Here is a 23,965-nt window from a genome sequence, read left to right as displayed (position 1 = left end):
TTTTCCAGCGACGACCAGCAGGTGGCGTCCGAGAGGAGGAGCGGCAGTTTCCCATTGTAAGTCAATGGGGCCATTGACTTCAATGGGGATTCCTCGACGCCGACCTCCAGGAACAGGTTGGCAGCCATCCAAACCGCAAAACCGCAGAAGCGGATACAATGTCTTTGAAAAGAGCTTTATCACTTGGTTCAAGTTCAACGACAACTGGTGTGGGAATCTTAGGTACTAGGGCACCCAGAAATAAAATTCTTTTTGCCCCTAGCCCCTAGGAACCCCCACACACAACCTCCATCGGGTCCGGGAATGAGGGACCCCCGTAAAGGGTCATACTCATGAACAAGGGTCCCGCCGTTGACTTTAATGGCGGAGCGGAGGTCCAATTGAATCCAATGGCGGCGCTCGCCCATGCATTGTTTATGGCGGCGCCGGCCATTGATTCCAATGGGAGAAAACCGCGTGGCGTGAAAACGGCTAAGTCCGAAATTGTGAAAAGGGTAAGTCCATATCTCCGGTTCTGGAAGGACCAGAGGGCTGGGATTTGGGTGGCATGTAGCCAAGGTTCCGGCTTGAATGCATGTCCATTTCCAGCCCTCTCCGAACAACTAGACGGAGTGTGGGCAAATGTAAAGATTTGTGTTTTTTTCCATAGACTTCAGTGGCGGAGCTTCCCCCATTGAATGTCTATGGTGGCGAAGACCATTGACTTCAACGGTGGAGCGCCCCATTGAAGCCTATGGCGGCAGAGCCCGTTGATTTCAATGGGGAAAGAGTGAAAGGCAGAGATTCATTTTTAAAGGGAAGAATCCTGTATTTTAAAAGTGTTTTAACTTGCATTTGTGTATCTCCGGTTCTGGGGGTCGCAGTGGGCTGAAACTTGGCCACAATGAGGAGTCACTTGCGGCAGGAAAAACTGGCTAGTACCAGCCCACTGGGCCCAACAGAACCGCTTATTTTAATATGTGAAGATATTAAACTGTGAATGGTATTTTGGGTCTGATATGAGAACGCAGAGCCCATTGCTATGGTAATAGGTCAGGAGGGCAGACAAATTGTCTAGCATAAGCCCTCTGATCAAAGGTTGACCGCTCGGATTGTATTCAGTTGGGCGGAGGAATAAAGGGCCTGAGTGGTCTGTAAGTGTCATAATTCACACTTGCAGATAAGGGAGATTCTACTTCAAAGGAATCTGCTAGCCAGCCAGGCGCCCCAAGGTTAAGGGATAGGACTGAAATTGTATATAAACGAGGCTCAGCCTACACCCATTGTCTTTGTGTCATTTCGAGATTGCTGCATGAATTGCTAATCAAGATTCCTGATTATTTCATCATTCCAATCATAAGTAAGTGTATATTTTGTCTGTTATTTGTATATCTTGTGTGTTCACTTTTTCAAGGAATAAACTATATTTATTTATATCTTAGTCATGTTCAGTTGAACCTAGGTATTTTGGTGTATATTATAGCTTGTCATAAGTTACCGTGACAATGGTCCCAAATACTATTGTTACAGTCTTGTCAGTTTTCAAAAACAGTTTTGGGAAATCCAATTTTCAAGTCTCAAAGTCAGATTGAAGTACGTGTCCATTTCGGAGAGGCTAGGGCTGTGTGCATATAAGATTGTGTCATCCGCATATGTGTGTATTGAAGCTGTAGGAAGATCATTGATGATATGAGAAGAGTAGGGGCCCCAGAACAGAGCCTTGTGGGACACCACAGGTGATATCCAAGAGGTTGGAATTAGAGCCTGAGATAGACATGGATCTACCTGATAGGCAGGAATTAAACCAGTTTAAAGCATGCTTCCCTATTCCAGAGCACTGGAGTTTGTTTAGCAAGATAACATGATCAACAGTATCAAAAGCCTTTGCAAAATCTAGGAATATTGCACCAGTGAGTTGTACCAGTTTCATGCCACACTGGATCTCATTGCAAACTTTTAGGAGGGTAGTTACCGTGGAGTCTGCGTTGAAAGCCAGATTGGAATTGGCTAGGGAAAGTTGTTTTGGTATAGTAATCGTTTAACTGAATTTACTACAAAATTCAAAATGTATTAATTGGTATGTTTCTGAGCTGAATTTCTTCCATCGATTGCTACAGAACTTTAAATTGAATCAGTATGTCTGTGAGAGTTGATTAGGCAAACCCCTCCCTTAATTGTTAGTCAAGTGGCTGTGTTTTAGAGTACTTTAGACCATCCATCTAGGCTGTGTGTCCCATCTTAAGTGTCACATCTAAAGTGTCTGGCAGAGTTAATTTTGGAGTTGAAATTGGAGGTGAAGATTTGAGGAGATCGTGACTCTGCACAACAACAACTTTGCCACTGTGAGAAATGTACTTTCCAAAAGCTGTGATTCTTTGTACTCTTTCTATCCCTCAGTACCTGGGAAGTCTCTCCTCCTGCATCTCACTATGCTCTCCCTACTGCTTTTTCTGTTTACTGTTTCCTCACTCCTTTTGTGAACGTCTCTGTTCTCTCGAACTTCCCCACTCCCCACTGCACCATTATTTATACCTCTCTCCCAACAACTTCTTTACCCCCCAATAAAAAAACACCCACACAAATCCTCTATTCGCACCCTCTATCTACTCCTTCCTGCTGCTGGGGATCTGCCCTAAGCCTGAAGCCAGACATACACACCTGATTTCACTCACGCCTCACTGTCATCTCTTCCCCTGTAAAGTGTGTTAACCCTCTCATTTTAATACTGACTAACCTTAAAGCTTGCCCCACAAATCAAGCATCCTAATAGCCTGCACTCCTGGCTATTCTCCCACAGTCAGTCACTCCTACCACCCATTGTGACCGAGCACTGCCATCTACAGCACTTATTCCCTCACCTGCTGTCTCTGTAAATTCCCCATCAATCCTCTTAGATTGTAAGCTCTTCGGGGCAGGGATTTCCTTTCCTATTGTCTGATTTTGCTGCACTTATTGTATTATTATAATTCCTTGTACAGTATTCTTTGTGAAGTGCTAACTACACTTTTTGCGCTATATAAATAAAGACATACAATACAATTGGGAGTGAACACATTTTTCCATGACTTTGGATAGTATTGGGAGAAGAGAGAGTGGCCTGTGGTTTGAGACAGTATTTTTGTCCCCACTTTTGAAGATTGGGACAACTCTGACAGTTTTCCAGGTTTTAGGGATATGTCCTGCAGACAGAATACTGTTGATTAAGGAAGCAATTGGTTTGGCAATGACTGGGGCACCAAGTCTTCGGAACTTAGATTGCAGTAAATCAGGTCCACATTGGCTGCTTAGTTTTAATTTGAGGAGCGCTTCAGATACCGGGACAAATTGAAAATTGTGAGCAGTGTTGGGAGGGGGTGGGGCTCTAGGGGTACTCTTAGAATGAGGTTCATGTTTGTGGTTTGGGTTGCGTTTTACTATTAACTTAGTACCACACCCCACAAAGTAATCATTGAATGCGTTTGCAATGTCAGTGGGATTTATCAGAGTAATATCCCCCATAGTGATAATACTTGGTTGTTGATGGTTAGGAGGCTGGAATATATTGTTGATGACCTTCCAGAAGCTAGCTGGGTTTGATTTATTCTGATGAAGATTGTCAGAGTAATATTGTGCTTTTGCGTGCCTTGTGTGCCTTGTGCACATATTCCGCAGGCATCCGTAGTTATTAAGATCCTTGGTAGTGCCAGTTACTTTGTAGCTTTTCCACAAGGCATTCCTAAGATGGTAGAGTGCTATAAGTACGGTTGTAACCCACGGAAGGTGGGCCCCCCGTACCCTTATTCTGCGTAGTGGAGCATGGGTATCACAGAGTTTTAAGAACTCGGATTGGAAATATTCGAAGGCATAGTCGAGTAGATATCACAAGCCGCAGCACGTCTGCACACGACCAGTCCTGTTACTAGATGTACAAGGATACGTTTATACAGCCAGAAAGGATTTTATTTTCACATTTCTTCTCTACAAAGCTGCATGAAAGACGAATCATCCCTAATGTCATAATAATGGAAATACTCCTTTAATATAGACTTCTATTGTGAAATATTTTGGGCCAAATCAATACAGAGATAAGGCCTGGGACATAGTAAAGAATTTGGTGCTGTTGCTTGCTGCCGCTCGCTCTACCAGGAGCTTTTTGCTGTCCTGGCAGAGGAGACAGCAAGCGCGCTTGGGAGGCGGGTATCACTGTGTGTGTGTGTCACTTGGTAGCTGTCAGTGTGTGTGTGTGTGTCATTGGGTAACTGTGTGTGTCACTTTGAAGTGGTCTGTGTGTTTGTGTGTAACTGGGGAACGTGTGTGTGTGTGTGTGTGTGTGTGTGTGTGTGTGTGTGTGTGTGTGTGTGTGTGTGTGTGTCCTCTGTGCGGCCTCTACTCTGTCTGGTCTGGTGGCTCTGCTATCTCACCGACACAGTAGGTAAAATGCTAGCTGCAGCCCCATTGGATGGGAGTGGTCACGTGACCGCTCCTCCGCTCCCCCAAGCGGCAAAATTTCAAACTTGCCTGTCTCTTCTGATTTTCTCAGCCTCCGCACGCATTAGCACGCATGCGGAGGGAGAAACTATAGCCGCGCTGATTACAGATGCAGGGTCTTTGTGCATCTGTTCAGCGCAGCTCAGCCCACCTCAGTGACGCTGATTCCACTATGTCCTAGGCCTAAGACTTCGCACGGGTAATGCGGTCGCCTGTATATTTGCATAAAAACCAATGACTATCGTATATTTAAGCGCCCAGCGCTACACGTTCTCTGCTGGGGATGGGGACGCAGTGGGACCGTGCATCCAATACTAAGCGTATGCAGAATGTTACCTGCAATTCAGAAAGCATTTAAACACGTTACTAGCAACGTACCCTACTATGTGATGTGGCACTTACAGTAAAAGGGGAAAGTGTTCAGTTTTTGCTGCTGCTGCTGCTTGTTGTAATAACAGTGAGACTAAGATCTATCTGTGATAAAACCATACAACAGCTCAGGTTTTCAGGATATCCCTGCTTCAGCACAATTGGCTCAATAAGCAGCTCGGTCTTTGACTGAGCTACCTGGGCTGAAGCTGGGATATCCTGAAAACCTGACCTGTTGATGACCCTTGAGGACTTACAAGGAAGTCACCGATAGGAGAGAGAACAATCAGACTTACCTCGCACATGAAGCCAGGGATGATCCGGTAAATAGTTGACCCTTTGTAACCGAAACCCTTCTCGCCGGTGCACAGGGCGCGGAAATTCTCTGCAGAGAAGAGGGCGTTCAGAAAGTTAAAAAAGGCCAATTGAACTATGAACTGGTGCATGTTAACCTTAGATTGTAAGCTCCCCGGGCCAGGGAGTTTATCTTTGCTGCACTTATTGTATTATACTACCCCGTATTGGCGCTCTTAAAAAGTGCTGCGACACTGTGGGCACTATATAAATAAAAATATACATCCACTTTGCTGGGCTGTGAGCAATACAGGGGTTAATGGGCAGGGCTAAATAACAAACCCGGTTAAGATTAAATCAGGAGGATTACACATTTTCCTCTTAAAGACACTGTCTACTAAACTGGTTTTTAGAATGACCTGGTTCGTCGTCTTTGGGCCATTTATCACTTCTGATTAATACAGTTTATCATCAGATTGCTCATCAAGCGCCAACATATGCTGCAGCGCAGTACAATGGGGGTACAGAGTTATGTACAGGCTGTCCTCGTTTTACAACGCTTCGCTTTACAACGAATGGCTTATCCAACGCTATGCAATGCATACCCATGTTCATTTTTACAACTCCAAAACGGCTTATCCAACGCTCTTACGACGCTTTGCAAAGTTGTTTATGTGTATATAATATATTATTATATTTATACTATATAATATATATTATTATATTTTATATTATATATATAATACAGTATATAAACTATATAATTTATGTGTGTGCTGCGTATCTTATTGCCTGCATAAAATATTTTGTGTATTTTAGCATTAAAAATGTCTTCAGGAACGGAACCTTTCATTTAAACAGTGTTCCTGTGGGAAACCGTGTTTCACTTTAAGATGTTTCGCTATCCATCGCCATTTCGAGTAACGCATTGTGTCGGATAACCGAGGACTGCCTGTATATTACATAAACAGGGTGACCTCCCAAATCAGGAGAAAAGCACAAACCGACACCGGAGGCGATGAGGCCTCGCTCCTCAGAGCTTTCACTCTACAGGGAATAAGGGCAATGTTGAAACAAAATGTAAAGTGGCCGCTCATTGTGGGGATTGAGTATGTCTTAGGGCGGAGTCTACATACTGCGCTATATGAACGCACACACAGCTGTCTAACACCTTCAAATGCACAATGTAATTATTCCCTATATACCAATAGGGACCACATAGTATCTACACTCACACTTATAGTAATGCAACTGCCTCTTACAATTCTACACCTACGCATACCATTGTTATACACTCCCACTCCATACACACCTTTTTGTAAAGCGCTGTATACACTGTGGGTGCTTTATAAATTTATATTTACACACACACACACACACACACACACACACACACACACACACACACACACACACACACACACTCTTACATCATCAACATTCAGGGACCATTAAACACCTCAAGACATAAATCGCATACTGCACAGGGGGGGAGGGATAGGCTTCAGTCAGATACATTCCAGGATGCGCTGTTTTTAAGAAAACCCCTTTCTTGCTATATCCACTGTAACACCGCCGGAAGAAGATGTCATTGTATCTCGAAAGCTCGCACAAATAAAAGAATTTCGTTCGCCACAGAACGGTATCGTCTATTTGTTTTTGATTAATAAGCTCGGCTAACACGAGAGGAGAGAGAAGAGAGAGACACATACTGACAGATATACTATCTGATATACCCGGCGTTGCCCGGGACGTAAATCCGTAATACTGTAGGTAGTATTATTTATAAATAGGGGAACAATAGGATGACTATTTGGTGGAAAGGTTGTATAATAATGTTGAAAAGATGGAAGAAAATGTAATACGATGTTGTTTAAAAATGGTTTATTGTAAACACACGACAGTTCAATGTATATTTTGGTGACATAAATTATATAAAAATGTGAGGTGTGTGTCCCGAGAGGGTGTGAGGCGTCGGGTGCCTGGTGAGTGCGGGCGGCGGCTGGTCAGTGATGTCGGTGCGTAGGGGTGTGAGTGCGGCGGGTGGGTGTGAGGCGGGAGGCGCCGGGTGGGTGGTGAGTGGGTGCGGCGGCTGGTAGTGATGTCGCTGCGTAGAGGCGGCAGGTGTGTGGTGGGTGGGTGAGAGGCGGCGGGTGTCTGAGTGCGGGCGGCGGCTGTGGGGCGCAGGGTTGTGAGGTGGCTGGTGGCTGAAAGGCAGAGGCGGCGGGAGTGCGGGCGGCAGTAGGTGAAAGGCAGAGGCGGGAGTGAGGCGAATGAGTGAAAGTGGCAATGTCCAGAAGTCAGGGAGCGCAGACACCAGGATGAACATATGAGGAGAAAAAACAATAACACAAATGATAGAATATTTTTTTACCCTACAGGATTGCACTAACTGGGATTGGGGACATGCACAGTGGTTAGAAACAAAATATAGACAGATAGCCACTGCTATAGTCCTATGGGGTAAGAGGCTGGAATATGATCAGGTATACACATGACACAGTAGTTGAAATCAAGAATGGCCACACAAATGTAGAAAATGATAAAAAAAAAGGGTTTAGTAAAATGACATCAGGAGGCACACGGATGCAGTGGGAACTTACAATCAAGCCCCAGAAATCAGGCAATGGAAATAGAGCTTAGTCTGTGTCCGTTGTGGGAGAGATAACCTGTATGCGTAGCAACTGCTGCAGGTGAGTCAGGCAGCGCCGGCGCTTCCTCCACTGTCAGCCTCCGCAGGACTTCCGGGTTAGATTCTCTCCACCAGTATTCGACACCACGTGACTGCGTCACACTGCGGGCAAAGCAAGCTGCTATAAAACAGAGGCACAGCCAATCGGGAGTCAAGTGTGACGTCATCCTTCCAATCATCTGCCTGCATCATTTCCACCAATGGTGGTATGGATTGCTCGATTCTGCACCTATCATCCTTCAGAGGGGCGGGACTAATGTCCGTGGGCAACATAAACACTAACAACAATTTTAATGGGTGAAAAAACAGATATGTGTTCCCCTAAACTCTGGGGAACAGGCAGCAATAAAAAGCATTAAAAACCTTTAAAGAACTGGCAGGATTCAAAGACATTTAAAGGGTTAATTCCAACAGCATAGGCTTAAGTGCCAACTTGAAGGGGAAGTTTAAAACCTATCATGCTCCAAAGGTCAGAGCTTACGTACGTCATAATTATGCATACATAATAATAATTTTAATAAAACACATAATGCAAGTGTAGCCAGGTCTCCCCAGCCTGTCAGTACCCCCCTCACCTAGCTGCCGATCGCGGGTGCCGCCGTTGGCGTATAGCAGGGGTGAGGGCGGTCAGGCTCCTGCTCGGGGGTTGCCGGGGACGCGTGCGGCCGGTTGCCAAGGCCGCGATCGCGTCGCTGGGCTCCCGGCGCTCCCGGAGCAGGTCTGTGAGGCCGCCGCCATTACATAGCCACGCACGCATGCGCAGTGATCGCGCAGGCGCGGAAGGGTCCCTGGAGCTAGGGAGATGTCGCGCGAGTGTAGGGAATGTGCAGGAAGGGTTGACGCGGCCCCAATGTTATTATAGGTGCCCCGGGACTACAATTCCCATAGTGCCTAGCGAGGGAGGCACCAGGTGCCTCATAGGAGCCAATAGGGCTGCAGGACTGCCCTGGACAGAATTGGATACATTTCGCGGGCAGAGAGCACGCTTGTCAGTCAGAGACCGGAGCAGCCCAGGGAAGGAGGTAGGGTACAGGAGTCGGGGACTCCCTGTACTAGGCCAGCACCCCCAGGGCCCGAGATAGCTCAGCTCCCCAGTAAGGTGAGTGTTGCCAGGGGCAGCCCTCAGGTTAGGGACCCTGCCACTTACATTAGTGGGAGCTGGGAAAGGAAGGTTACAAAGAGTTGGAGTCAGGGAGCGGTGAGGGAAGGAAGGGTGCGGGGAGCGAGTGCAGCTCCTGCCCCATATAGGTACCTACACCCCAGGTAGGCCCCAACTCCCCACTAGTTTAGTGGGTAAGTGCTTAGGGAGGCCCAAGATAGGGACGCTGCCCTTAGTATAGAGTGCTGCCTTGTCAGAGTCACGGCTGTTAGTGCTGTGAGGTCTGATAGGCAGGCACCTTGTTGCGCAGCACATTGGCTGCAAGCATTTAGTGAGGCTGAAGGGACTTGGGTAGTTAGGGGAGAGGGACAGGTCGTAACCCCTGCAGGCCCATAGGAGTTCCCCAAGCCACTACAGGTTGGTGTACTACAGGGACAGGCATTAGGTTAGGGTTCCTGTCACGTTAGTACCACTTAGATAGATAGGGTCACAGCGGCTGCTGCTGTTCCTGTGGACGCGGTTGGACCCACGTTGGGGTCCACAGAGACGATTCCAGAGTGGGACCGCCCTGGCGGTCCGCACGTGCCGGAGTTCGGTTGGAGGATCAGACGGATACATCACACGTCTGACCCTTTGTGAAGATTGCTGACCCGAGTACCGGAGTGCTCGGCAGGTACCATACAGTCATAAGTGCACCACCGGGCCCTTAGTGTAACTGTGACTGTGCAGTCACCCACGTTCTCTCCAAGAGTGTGGGACATTGGGTGGGATTCTCGGGACACTGGGTGGGATCACCTGGTGTTGGGGAAGCGTCCTGCGCGACGCCGTAGGTGTCTCCTCTAGAGAGGGACACAGGTTATATAAAGGTATTGCGTGATATGTTATATTGCTTGTTAGTAAAGTCACTCGTTAATATATATATTCCCGTGTATGTGATTATTGTATTGTCCTGCGAGGAACCACTCCCCCTCTGGTGGGAGCCATCGCAGGTGGAGGCGCTGAATTGAGTAAGTGGTTACCCCTAGTATAATTGCCCCAGGTTCCCCGTGGCGGAAGCTCAGCCCTCCTGCGAGCCAACAGGTAATGCACCACACCTATGGTAACACCGTATGTTCCTTGCACCCACATCAGATCTGCGATTGGGGGGGGGAATACCCGTTACACAAGATCACTCAAAAGAGAGTAATAAGGAACACACTGCATGAAAAAATGGTCATTAAAAGGCTAGAGCAGTTAAAGGCCAGCAACAGTTAAAAGTTAAACTAGCGGAAAAAAAGTTAAACTAGGGGGAAAAAAGGGGGGTGGCAGTATGGACAAGGGGCGTGGTGACATAATATCATATATAACTATATATAATGGACATAATTCAACAAATGAAATAGCCAGAAAATGACATTATATAAAAACATTTCATAAAAAACATGTTCCTATAAAAAAAGCAGCAATATCAATATCGATGTTGAGACCATCAGGTTCTAAAGTTTTTAATTTGAAGATCCAATAGCTCTCACGCTGAATTAATCTCTTATCCCTATCCCCTCCTCTCCAATGGGGGTCCACACATTCGATAGCTCTATATGTGAGACCCGCAGGATTACCATTGTGTGCTTGCAAGAAATGTTTGGGCACGCTATGTGTTAGTAACTTCCTTTTAATATTTCCTACATGTTCTAGGATGCGTGTCCTAAGTGGTCTTATTGTCTTACCTACATATTGGAGGCCACAAGGGCACTCCAATAAGTATACAGCGAAATTGGTCCTACAATTAGCAAATTGTTTCATTCTGAAGACCTCACCAGTTATGTTGGATTTGAAATCTAATTTGCTCCTTGAAGCAAACGAGCAAGCCTTACAATTAATACATTTAAAAAATCCTTTTGGTTTTGTTAACCACTGAGAGGGATATAGAAAGAAATCACCAGAATTATCTCGTAAAAATAGCTATATACGAGATAGAAGTCCTCCAAGGAAATCACCTGAAACACATAGAGAAGATTTGAGAAGCCCACCAACTAGAAGAGATAGATCTAGAGATAAACTAGGCAGAGACGAAAAAACTAAAGAACTAGATAGGAGAGATGAAGGGAGACCATGGAGCAAATCAAGTAGGTTTATCCACAGTCCCAGGAAAGAGCAGCAGAAGAATAACAGCAGTAAGACCACGAGCTCCCATTTTTTAGACAGTGTCCCCCATCACAGCAGATGGGAAGATCCGAACAGGTTCACAGCACTGGAGAATCATAGTTGGGAACACAAGACACCAAAACCCCAAAGGAAAAGAAGCCTAGGGGAAAGAGAGGAAGAAGGGGTAAAAAGGTCGAAACCAACGAACCACTGAGCAGTATTTTTAATCTGAGCACCGTAGTTTTAACCCCAGCACAATATTCCATTTTAAAAAAGGGGCTCAATTTCGCTCCAACTATAGGACCCAATAGCTTCGAGCTATTTTTAGATGCTAATAAGTATTTGCGGAAACTGGCATTGAAAAGATTTTTTTCTGTTAAAAAATAGTACCCTGCTACCTAATGAGAAAGATTTGACCAATCAACCTTTTAATGTAGGAAATGAAAGTGAGATAAGTCCTCATTTTAAACACACTTCTCTAAAGAGGAAATCAACACTTTACCCCAGTTTTAGTAAAGGCCCGTATTTAGATACATTCTACTATTTAGTTTTAAAAAGTTTTGGTAAATTGAAAGATGATAAGCCTTTTCGGAACAATTTAAGCCCTGCAGAACGTACAGCGTTCAAACAACTAATGGAAGATGATAGGATCATCATAAAGCAAGCCGACAAGGGGGGAGGTGTGGTCATAATGGACAAAAGTTATTACATTAAAGAGGCCACAAGGATTTTAAGTGATACAACAACCTATGAGCAACTCACAAGAGACCCTACAAAAAAGTTTCTAGAAGCCCTAGCAGCACATCTATTAAAGGGGAAACAAAAAGAAATTTTGAATGAAAAGGAATTTTTATATCTGAGTGTTACAAAACCAATAATACCGGTGTTTTATTTTCTCCCGAAGATTCATAAAAATTTACAGGAACCACCCGGGAGACCTATAATTTCCGGGATTGGGTCTATAACAGAGAACCTGTCAGAATATATTGATGTCTTTTTAATAAAAATACGTCATGAAGATCCGATCTTATTTAAGAGACACCATGCAGGTCTTAGAAATCCTTAATAAAACAAAATGGGAAAAAGGTTGTTTTTTAGTGACTACAGATGTCACATCACTATATACTGTACTTCAATAAATCATAATCAAGGTGTAGGTGCCATACGGAGAACCCTAATGGGGGACCAAGAATTATTGCCAGACCAAGTTGATTTTATAGTGGACAGTATAATTTTTATTCTAGAACACAACTATTTCGCTTTTAAAGATGAGTTCTATGTTCAAAAATGTGGGACTGCCATGGGGACCAGGTTCGCCGCAAGCTACGCAAACCTGTTTATGGGTGTCTGGGAACTAGATTACATTTGGTCCCAGAACCCATTTGGCGCGAACCTGGTCCTCTGGCATAGATATATCGATGACATTTTTTTCATTTGGCGAGGGGATGAGATATCCTTGAATTGCTTTTTAAAATACTTAGATGTAAACCCCTTTAATCTTCGCTTTACTAGCAAGTACAGCCCAGTCCAAGTCGAGTTCTTAGATCTATTGATTTTTATTGAGAATGACCAACTGAATACCAAAACTTTTTTAAAACCTGTTGATTCCAACAATTATGTCCTACAATCCAGCTGTCACCATCCAGGCTGGTTACGAAATATACCTTTTGGACAGTCGAAACGCATTAAGCGTAACTGCAGCAAGGAAGCAGATTTTCAGAGTCAATCGAGTATCATACAAAAAAGGTTTTTAGATAGAAAGTACAATACATCAACTGTAAAGGAAGCAATGCGAAAAACCAATTAAATTGAACGTGCCTCTCTTCTGCAACCAAAATTAAGACAACAGAATGAGACAAGTTTCCAAACAGCTTTTATTACACCTTATAATAGGAAGGCTGCAGAAATTAAAGGAATCATCAACAAATATTGGCATATTCTAAAAGATGACCCAGTGTTAGGCAGTACATTAGAAGAGAGACCTAAGATAATTTTCAAAAGAGCTCCCAATTTAAAAAACCAACTAGCACCAAGCGCCTTTAAAACAGAAAAACAAGAGGGGTGGTTAACAAAACCAAAAGGATTTTTTAAATGTATTAATTGTAAGGCTTGCTCGTTTGCTTCAAGGAGCAAATTAGATTTCAAATCCAACATAACTGGTGAGGTCTTCAGAATGAAACAATTTGCTAATTGTAGGACCAATTTCGCTGTATACTTATTGGAGTGCCCTTGTGGCCTCCAATATGTAGGTAAGACAATAAGACCACTTAGGACACGCATCCAAAACATGTAGGAAATATTAAAAGGAAGTTACTAACACATAGCGTGCCCAAACATTTCTTGCAAGCACACAATGGTAAACCTGCAGGTCTCACATATAGAGCTATCGAATGTGTGGACCCCCATTGGAGAGGAGGGGATAGGGATAAGAGATTAATTCAGCGTGAGAGCTATTGGATCTTCAAATTAAAAACTTTAGAACCTGATGGTCTCAATATCGATATTGATATTATTGCTTTTTTATAGGAACGTGTTTTTTATGAAATGTTTTTATACAATGTCATTTTCTGGCTATTTCATTTGTTGAATTATGTCCATTATATATAGTTATATATGATATTATGTCACCACGCCCCTTGTCCATACTGCCACCCCCCTTTTTTTCCCCTAGTTTAACTTTTTTTCCCCTAGTTTAACTTTTAAATGTTGCTGGCCTTTAACTCCTCTAGCCTTTTAATGACCATTTTTTTCATGCAGTGTGTTCCTTATTACTCTCTTTTGAGTGATCTTGTATTATTTGTTTTATTAAAATTATTATTATGTATGCATAATTATGACGTACGTAAGCTCTGACCTTTGGAGCATGATAGGTTTTAAACTTCCCCTTCAAGTTGGCACTTAAGCCTATGCTGTTGGAATTAACCCTTTAAATGTCTTTGAATCCTGCCAGTTCTTTAAAGGTTTTTAATGCTTTTTATTGCTGCCTGTTCCCCAGAGTTTAAGGGAACACATATCTGTTTTTTCACCCATTAAAATTGTTGTTAGTGTTTATGTTGCCCACGGACATTAGTCCCGCCCCTCTGAAGGATGATAGGTGCAGAATCGAGCAATCCATACCACCATTGGTGGAAATGATGCAGGCAGATGATTGGATGGATGACATCACACTTGACTCCCTATTGGCTGTGCCTCTGTATATCAAGCAGGCCAGCCACTAACAGGCACCACAGACTCCTGAGGAAGCTGTTAGCGAAACGCAGAAGTCTACTTGCGTTGAGTCTCTGGTTCCTGTTTTATAGCAGCTTGCTTTGCCCGCAGTGTGACGCAGTCACGTGGTGCCGAATGCTGGTGGAGAGAATCTAACCCGGAAGTCCTGCGGAGGCTGACAGTGGAGGAAGCGCCGGCGCTGCCTGACTCCCCTGCAGCAGTTGCTACGCATACAGGTTATCTCTCCCAGAACGGACACAGACTAAGCTCTATTTCCATTGCCTGATTTCTGGGGCTTAATTGTAAGTTCCCACTGCATCCGTGTGCCTCCTGATGTCATTTTACTAAACCCTTTTTTTTTTTTATCATTTTCTACATTTGTGTGGCCATTCTTGATTTCAACCACTGTGTCCTGTGTATACCTGATCATATTCCAGCCTCTTACCCCATAGGACTATAGCAGTGGCTATCTGTCTATATTTTGTTTCTAACCACTGTGCATGTCCCCAATCCCAGTTAGAATATTTTTTTATCCTACAGGATTGCACTATCATTTGTGTTATTGTTTTTTCTCCTCATATGTTCATCCTGGTGTCTGCGCTCCCTGACTTCTGGACATTGCCACTATATAAGGATCTATAAGGAAGATCCACTGAAGGTCGAGCTGCAAACTGGCACTGGTTGTATATAATTTCATTCTATATTGTGCATTTACTATACTGCAGTATCTCCTCCTATCTGAAACACTCGCAGGAGCGCCTGGTGATTTTTGTGTCTTTGAATGAGTGAAGGGCAGAGGCGGGAGGGCGGGTGAAAGGCAGGGGCGGGGGTGGGAGAAGGCAGGGGCGGGAGAAGGCAGGGGCGGGGGTGGGAGAAGGCAGGGGCGGGGGTGGGAGAAGGCAGGGGCGGGGGTGGGAGAAGGCAGGGGCGGGGGTGGGAGAAGGCAGGGGCGGGATGGGAGAAGGCAGGGGCGGGATGGGAGAAAGCAGAGGGGGGAGAAGGCAGGGGCGGGAGGGAGAATGTAGGGGTGGGGGGGGGGAGAAGGCAGGGGCGGGGGGGGGGGGGGTGAAGGCATGGGCGGAAAGGCAGGGGGGGAAGGCGGGGCCGAGGGGGGCGGAAAGGCAGGGGGGAAGGCGGGGCCGGGGGTGGAAGGCAGGGGCGAGGGGGGGGAAGGCAGGGGTGAGGGGGGGGAGGCAGGGGCGAGGGGGGGAAGGCAGGGGCAGGGGGGGTGTCACTGCCTGTCACTGTGTGTGCCAGTGTGTCTGTCACTGTGTGTGTCAATGTGTCTGTCACTGTGTGTGTCGGAGGGGGCGGGTGTCAAAAACGGAGCTGGGGGGGTCAAAAACAAAGCTGGGGGGGTCAAAAACGAAGCTGGGGGGGTCAAAAACGGAGCCGGGGGGGTCAAAAACGGAGCTGGGGGGTGGGTCAAAAACGGAGCTGGGGGGTGGGTCAAAAACGGAGCTAGGGGGTCAAAAACGGAGCTGGGGGGGTCAAAAACGGAGCTGGGGGGGGTCAAAAACCAGCTGGGGGTCAAAAACAGAGCTGGGGGGTCAAAATCGGAGCTGGGGGCGTCAAAAACGGAGCTGGGGGGGTCAAAAACGGAGCTAGGGGGGTGGGTCAAAAACGGAGCTAGGGGGGTCAAAAACGGAGCTGGGGGGGTCAAAAACGGAGCTGTGGGTCAAAAACGGAGCTGGGGGGGTCAAAAACGGAGCTGAGGGGGTCAAAAACTGAGCTGGGGGGGTCAAAAACAGAGCTGGGAGAGGGAGGTCAAAAACGAAGCTGGGGGGTGAAAACGGAGCTGGGGGGGTCAAAAACGAAGCTGGGGGGGGTCAAAGACGGAGCTGGGGGGGGTCAAAAACAGAAGCTCAGTTAATCCCCCCCCCCACCAGCAGCAGCAACAGCCGGCTCCACCACCACCACCAGGGAGCATTTCCTCACCTCAGGCAGCAGCAGCAGTGTGGCCGGGGGTTGGGGACCCATGGGTTAGAGCAGGGGGGCGCAAACTTTTTTCCCTGCGCCCCCCTGCCGGCTGTCCCCTCACTCCCGCGCCCCCCCCAACCCCAACTTACCCTCGCTCCGGCGTAATGACGTCACGTTGCCATAGCAACGTGACGTCACATGACCTCGCAGCGTCATTTTGACGCCGCGTTGCCATGGCGACGCCGGGAGGAAGCCGCCGGAGCCACGGGTAAGTATGGTTTACAGAGGCCCTGCAGCTCCCCCGGCACTTAATTTAAGTGCCTTCGGGAAGCGCGCGGGGCCTCTGTAAACCCCGCGCCCCCCGTCGGCAGTCTCGCGCCCCCCCTGGGGGTCGCGCCCCACAGTTTGCGCACCGCTGGGTTAGAGCACACCGGCCAATTAGAGCCGTGGGGGGCCGGGCCCTCCGGGTGGGGGGCCAGACACCGGCCAATGAGAGCTACCGACGGACATCAAATGGTCTGTAGCAGGCCTGCACATGCGGCACGCCGGGACACGCTGTGCGGCCCGCGACGGCTCCCTCCACCCCCCCACTTCACCCCCCCCAAACTTCACCCCCCCCCCACTCCACCCCCCCCCCCCCAAACTTCACCCCCCCCCACTTCACACCCCCCCTTCCCTGGTAGGGAAGGAGCGCGCTCCAGCAGTGTGTGACAGTGTGCTCCCCCCCCCCCTCTCCCGCTCTAGCAGTGTAGCGCAACCCGGAACTTCCAGGGTCTGCTGCTAGAGCGCGCATCCCTCGCGCTTCTCCTTGCTGCCATCTGTTGCCTCAGCCGTCGCCATCCACCTCTCCTGCTGCTGCCGCCGCCATCAGGTAACGGGGGGGGGGGGGTAGTTCATCCATGAGAGGTTGGGGGCTGCTTACATGGGCTGGGGGGGCTGCTGAAATGGGCTGGGGGGCTGCTGAAATGGGTTGGGGGCTGCTGAAATGGGCTGGGGGGCTGCGGAAATGGGTTGGGGGGCTGCTGAAATGGGCAGGGGGCTGCTGAAATGGGCTGGGGGGCTGCTGAAATGGGTTGGGGGGAGAGATGTGAGGTGCAGGGGTGGAGAGAGATGTGAGGTGCAGGGGGGGAGAGAGATGTGAGGTGCAGGGGGGGAGAGAGATGTGAGGTGCAGGGGGGAGAGAGATGTGAGGTGCAGGGGGGGAGAGAGATGTAAGGTGCAGGGGCAGAGAGAGATGTGAGGCGCAGGGGGGGAGAGAGATGTGAGGTGCAGGGGGGGAGAGAGATGTGAGGTGCAGGGGGAGAGTGATGTGTGTGGTGTGCAGGGGGGTATTATGTGTATGGGTGAGGGGGAGAGATGGGGGTATGAGAGATCGATGGGGAGTCTCGCAAAGGATGATGATGAGGGTTTTTGGGGGAGATATGAGGATGATGATGAAGGGTGCTGTGGTAGATATATGAGGAGGAGGATGATAATGATGATGATGATGAAGGGTGCTGGGGTAGATATATGAGGATGATGATGATGATGATTTTACCCGTGCGGCCCCAAACTTTTTTCCTTGGAGCAGTTCGGCCCTTCTCACTGTACAAGTTGTGCAGACCTGGTCTACAGACACTCACAACCAAGATTTTCATATATATATATAAATATACAAAAAAGACTGCGCTTTAAGTATCTGTCTGCAATGTATTACCAACTAACTGTATAATCAATGTATAAAAAATATATATAAAAATACAAAATATACTATGACAAGCGCTATACCTAAATGTGACTGTGCAGTGCACAATTGAATTAAACAGTGCAGTGCACAAAAAAAAAAAAAAAAAAAAAAAAAAAACCAGCCTGGTGATCTACTGAGGAATATCCCAAAATAAACCTCTACACATGAATACAAATACAAAAATAGACATAAACCTGGCGCATGTGATATAAATGTGAAGTGATATTAAAGTCCAAAGTTAAAGGATATACAGACTGTAAGTCCCAATCCTGAAAGGTCAGCTGATGATAGATGGTTTCAAAATCACAGTTCACAAAATGTAAAGCATACAGTCCTCTTCACGTTGTATGTTCAACCTGCAGATGTGTGACATTAAGCAGAGAAACAGGACATTGCGCAGTATATTTGATTGCCAATGTTGCACTTAATTTCTAAGCTCAATAGATTGCCTACTTACTAGAAGTAGATGAAATACATGCAGGGGAGAGAATCTGTGCTTGGAGCCTTCTGTGTCCTGGTCGCCTTCGGTAAATCACGAACCCCTCGTGGTGTCCTCTGCTACCGTGGATGTTTAGGAAGGTCTCCCTTTCAGGAACGTAGTCTCCTGGATCAGTCTTAGGGTCCCTGCGGTCTTTTATTCTCCAGTGGGGATAAAAGAGGGCAAAGGATTGCGCAGAAATAAAAACTTTTATTGGACGCCTATCTAAAACAGTTAAAATACTCACAAAAGTCGGTGAGTGTAAAATCAAAGAAGTGCCCGACCCATCCAATGGGGCTGCAGCCTGCCCGGCATTGCAACTGCAGAGCCAGAGCCACCAGACAGCACCAAGGTGTGTGTGTGTGTGTGTGTGTGTGTGTGTGTGTGTGTGTGTGTGTGTGTGTGTGTGTGTGTGTGTGTGTGTGTGTGTGTGTGTGTGTGTGAAAAACGGGCTGCAGGGGGTGTGTGTGAAAAACGGGCTGCAGGGGGTGTGTGTGTGTGTGTGTGTGTGTGTGTGTGTGTGTGTGTGTGTGTGTGTGTGTGTGAAAAACGGGCTGCAGGGTGTGTGTGTGTGTGTGTGTGTGTGTGTGTGTATATATGTGTGGTGTGTGTGTATATATGTGTGGTGTGTGTGTGTGTGTATATATGTGTGTGTATGTGTGGTGTGTATATATATATATATATATATATGTGTATGTATATATATATATATATATGTTTTTATATATATATATATATATATATATATATATATATATATATATATATATATATATATATATATATAATGTGTGGTGTGTATATATGTATGTGTGGTGTGTATATCTACTATATATTTCTGAAATGTCTGTATGTTTGTCTGCATGCCCTGTGTCCCTAGGGCCAATCGCATTGCACCTTTGGCCTGTCACTCCACCTCAACACTGTCCCACCACTCACCACACTGTCCCACCCCTCACTGACTCTCATTGGCCTTCGGCCAACACCACTGCCACACTGTCCCACCCCTCACCCCACTGTCCCACCCCTCACTGACTCTCATTGGCCTTTGGCCAACACCACTGCCACACTGTCCCACCCCTCACCCCACTGTCCCACCCCTCACTGACTCTCATTGGCCCCCCCCCGGCCCTGCCCTTCACCCCCCCCCGTCCCTGCCCTTCACCCCTGCCCTTCGCTCCCGCCCTTCGCCCCCACCCTCCCTGCCCTTCGCTCCCACCCTCCCTGCCCTTCGCCCCCACCCTCCCTGCCCTACACACGTACACACACGTACACACACGTACACACACACACACGTATATACACACACACGTAGGCACATGTATACACACACGCGTAGACACACACACACGTACACATACACACGCAGGCACACGTAGACACGCAGGCACACGCAGGCACACGTAGACACGTAGACACGCAGGCACACGTAGACACGCAGGCACACGTAGACACGCAGGCACACGTAGACACGCAGGCACACGTAGACACGCAGGCACACGTAGACACGCAGGCACACGCAGGCACACGTAGACACGTAGACACGCAGGCACACGTAGACACGCAGGCACACGTAGACACGCAGGCACACGTAGACACGCAGGCACACGTAGACACGCAGGCACACGTAGACACACGTAGACACGCAGACACACGCAGACACGTACACACACGTATACGTAGACACACACGCACGTGTACACACACGTGTACATACACACGTGTACACACACACACACGTGTACACACACACACACACGTGTACACACACACACACACACACACGTGTACACACACACACACGTGTACACACACACCCACACACGTGTACACACACACACGTGTACACACACACACACACACACACGTGTACACACACACACACGTGTACACACACACACACACACACACACGTGTACACACGTACACACACACACGTGTACACACACACACACACGTGTACACACACACACACACGTGTACACACACACACACACGTGTACACACACACACACACACGTGTACACACACACACACACACACACGTGTACACACACACACACACGTGTACACACACACACACGTGTACACACACACACACGTGTACACACACACACACGTGTACACACACACGTGTACACACGTGTACACACGTGTACACACACACACACACACGTGTACACACACACACGTGTACACACACACGTGTACACACACACCCACACACGTGTACACACACACCCACACACGTGTACACACACACCCACACACGTGTACACACACACACATGTGTACACACACACACACACGTGTACACACACACGTGTACACACACACGTGTACACACACACACACACACACGTGTACACACACACGTGTACACACACACACACACACGTGTACACACACACACACGTGTACACACACACACACACGTGTACACACACACACACACGTGTACACACACACACACACACACACACACACACACACGTGTACACACACACACACGTGTACACACACACGTGTACACACACACGTGTACACACACACACACACACACACGTGTACACACACACACACACGTGTACACACACACACACGTGTACACACACACACGTGTACACACACACACACACACACGTGTACACACACACACGTGTACACACACACACACACACGTGTACACACACACACACACACACGTGTACACACACACACACACGTGTACACACACACACACGTGTACACACACACACACGTGTACACACACACGTGTACACACGTGTACACACGTGTACACACACACACACACACGTGTACACACACACACGTGTACACACACACGTGTACACACACACCCACACACGTGTACACACACACCCACACACGTGTACACACACACCCACACACGTGTACACACACACACATGTGTACACACACACACACACGTGTACACACACACGTGTACACACACACGTGTACACACACACCCACACACGTGTACACACACACACACACGTGTACACACACACACACACACACGTGTACACACACACACACACACGTGTACACACACACACACACACGTGTACACACACACACACACACACACACACACACACACGTGTATACACACACACACGTGTATACACACACACACACACGTGTATACACACACACACGTGTATACACACACGTGTATACGCACACACACACACACGTGTATACGCACACACACACGTGTATACGCACACACACGTGTATACGCACACACACGTGTATACGCACACACACGTGTATACGCACACACACGTGTATACGCACACACACGTGTATACGCACACACACGTGTATACACACACACACACACACACACACGTACACATACACAATGTATACAAACAAACATGTATACACACACACACAAACATGTATACACACACGTGTGTGTATATATACACACACACACACACACACACGTATACACACACATACACTATCCCCAGCACCACCACATCAGCACACCGGTATCCCATGCCCTCCCCCCCCCCCCCCCCCCAGCACACTGGCATTCTCGGCTCCCCACCAACACCATCAGCACCCACACATTGGCACCTTCGCACCTCCCCATTGGCACACCCACATCCGCACCCCCACATCAGCAACAAACCCTCCCAAATCAGCACACCGATACAATCACCGTCAGTACAGCCACAGCAGCAGTACCACCGCACACTGCCATGGGCCGCGTGGACCACTCCCCACCCAAATGCCACCCCCACACCACAAACATCCCGGGCAACGCCGGGGCTCTCAGCTAGTAAAAAATATATATAGGAAAAAATGAATATAAAAAATATATATACGGTAATAAAGGAACCTAATATATGGATCTAGAAGACAAAAAGAGAAGAAAGCGCCCGATCCTAGTGTATTATATTAAGATACAAAATGTAATGTTCCATAAAACTCCAACAAATGCGCACTCACAAACATAAAAAGTATTAAAGCATGTAATGAGTAATACTCATTCGCCAGACGCTGGAAACTTCTGCTCCGCTCACACGTCCTGCTCCCACAAGTTGTATGGCACCTCTGAGCTACCGTCCAGCAGGAACTCAGGGGATGTGCAGCTACTCCTGTTCTCAGCCGGAAACAAGCTGTGGTGAACAATGGTTCCGGATAGGAGGAAGGGAGAAGGTAGGACCAAGGGGACCAAATCACTGATGTATCACCATGAGGTGGCGTCCCAAAGTCCCAACAAACAGCGCGTCAGCGCAAGGCAGCGTCGCAGAGTCCCAAAGTCTGAATGAAAGTCCCAGATATAAAACAGGTCTGGTGCAATAACTATCACTAGTAAAAACTAGTATCCCTACACGTTTCTTCACACTTGGGTGATTTCATCAGGGGATAAATGACGGATATACGTCATAGGTATTTATATTTAAATCCACCAATCAGTAGAGGTCATGGTTAGTTAAATATTTGCATAGATAAATACAATCAGTTAATTAGTGGCTGTATGTCCCAATAGACCCATACAACAATAACATTATCAAATAGAATCAAATCATTTAAAACATTTGAAATATACATATTTATGACCACAAAAGAAGACATGTATATAAATTCATGTATACGTGTGTATATTTTGTTTGCACCTATAATAAGTACATAAGTATAAAATCAGGCTATATGTTATTTGAGCAGTAAGTACTATTCATAACGATTGTGAAAATGAGCTTGTGTTAGATGAATCAATTAACATTATAAATCACTACAACATGATTGTATATACACGTGTATTTTAAAATTGCACAAGTACCAATGTAACCACAATAATAAATCTAAAATTTAAAGGGAAATGGAAGAGGAGGACCAAAAAATAAATATGTTATAATAATCAATCCAATCATTCAATCCTCCCATACATTTGAGATGCATGCTGGCCACTTAACAGTGATCAGCAGCCTTTCAAAATTGGGTACTAGAGGAGGATAAATGATTAAGATACTTATGAGATGTACTTGAAAGGGCAACAAATTAGAAGAAACCCACACATACATAGCTCTAAATAATCTGTTGATAATTTTTGATACTAATCAGGAATGTCCATGATCATGCAACAGAATGTATGAGTGATAGTGTTACAAGGGTATTAAAAAATTGTGATGTTGCTATTTATGTTAATAATGAATAATAGATACCCCAGGGTATATATTTAACCCATAGTATGTTGAAACAATTTTTGTAATTTAATGTGTATCTGAAATACTAATGGTGAAATATCTTTCCGATAAGGAGAAGGAAAGAGAAAAGAAACATCAAACAAACAGAGACTTTGTATCCGAGATCACAAATAACGCAAACTGAAAAGAATGCACCATACAGAAAAAAATCTATATATCGCTGTCAGTTATGGAGGAAATCATTTTAAGTGTTCAAAATTGTGAAAATGTACATATTAATGTATATATTCTTATATTTCTTAAATCTCTAATATGTGTACAATAAAAGAATACAGTGAAATAAGAAAGTATACTAGTGTATATCAATGTATACTACCCAATGATATTATGTTCCTATATAAAGTGATATTAAAGTGTA

At 46.5% G+C, this 23,965-nt stretch overlaps 1 protein-coding gene across 4 annotated transcripts in view; it reads right to left on the bottom strand.

Annotated features, from left to right (window-relative positions):
* LOC142501071 (peptidyl-prolyl cis-trans isomerase F, mitochondrial-like) overlaps positions 1–23,965 on the bottom strand; it is a 73,516-nt gene that overhangs the window by 19,928 nt on the left and 29,623 nt on the right. For 2 of the 4 annotated variants that reach the window (XM_075610381.1, XM_075610380.1), the window contains exon 3: positions 5,112–5,200. In XM_075610381.1, coding sequence (XP_075466496.1) covers positions 5,112–5,200 — 89 coding nt within the window. Of the gene's footprint in view, positions 1–5,111; positions 5,201–7,712; positions 7,904–22,348; positions 22,482–23,965 lie in introns of those variants that run through there. The other 2 variants (XM_075610383.1, XM_075610382.1) reach the window with 2 other exon arrangements.

The sequence above is a fragment of the Ascaphus truei genome, chromosome 8, assembly GCF_040206685.1.
Source record: "Ascaphus truei isolate aAscTru1 chromosome 8, aAscTru1.hap1, whole genome shotgun sequence".
Classification (NCBI taxonomy): Eukaryota; Metazoa; Chordata; class Amphibia; order Anura; family Ascaphidae; genus Ascaphus; species Ascaphus truei.
The sequence above is the reverse complement of the archived record's forward strand: the minus strand, read 5'-3'. Positions and strand labels throughout refer to the sequence as shown.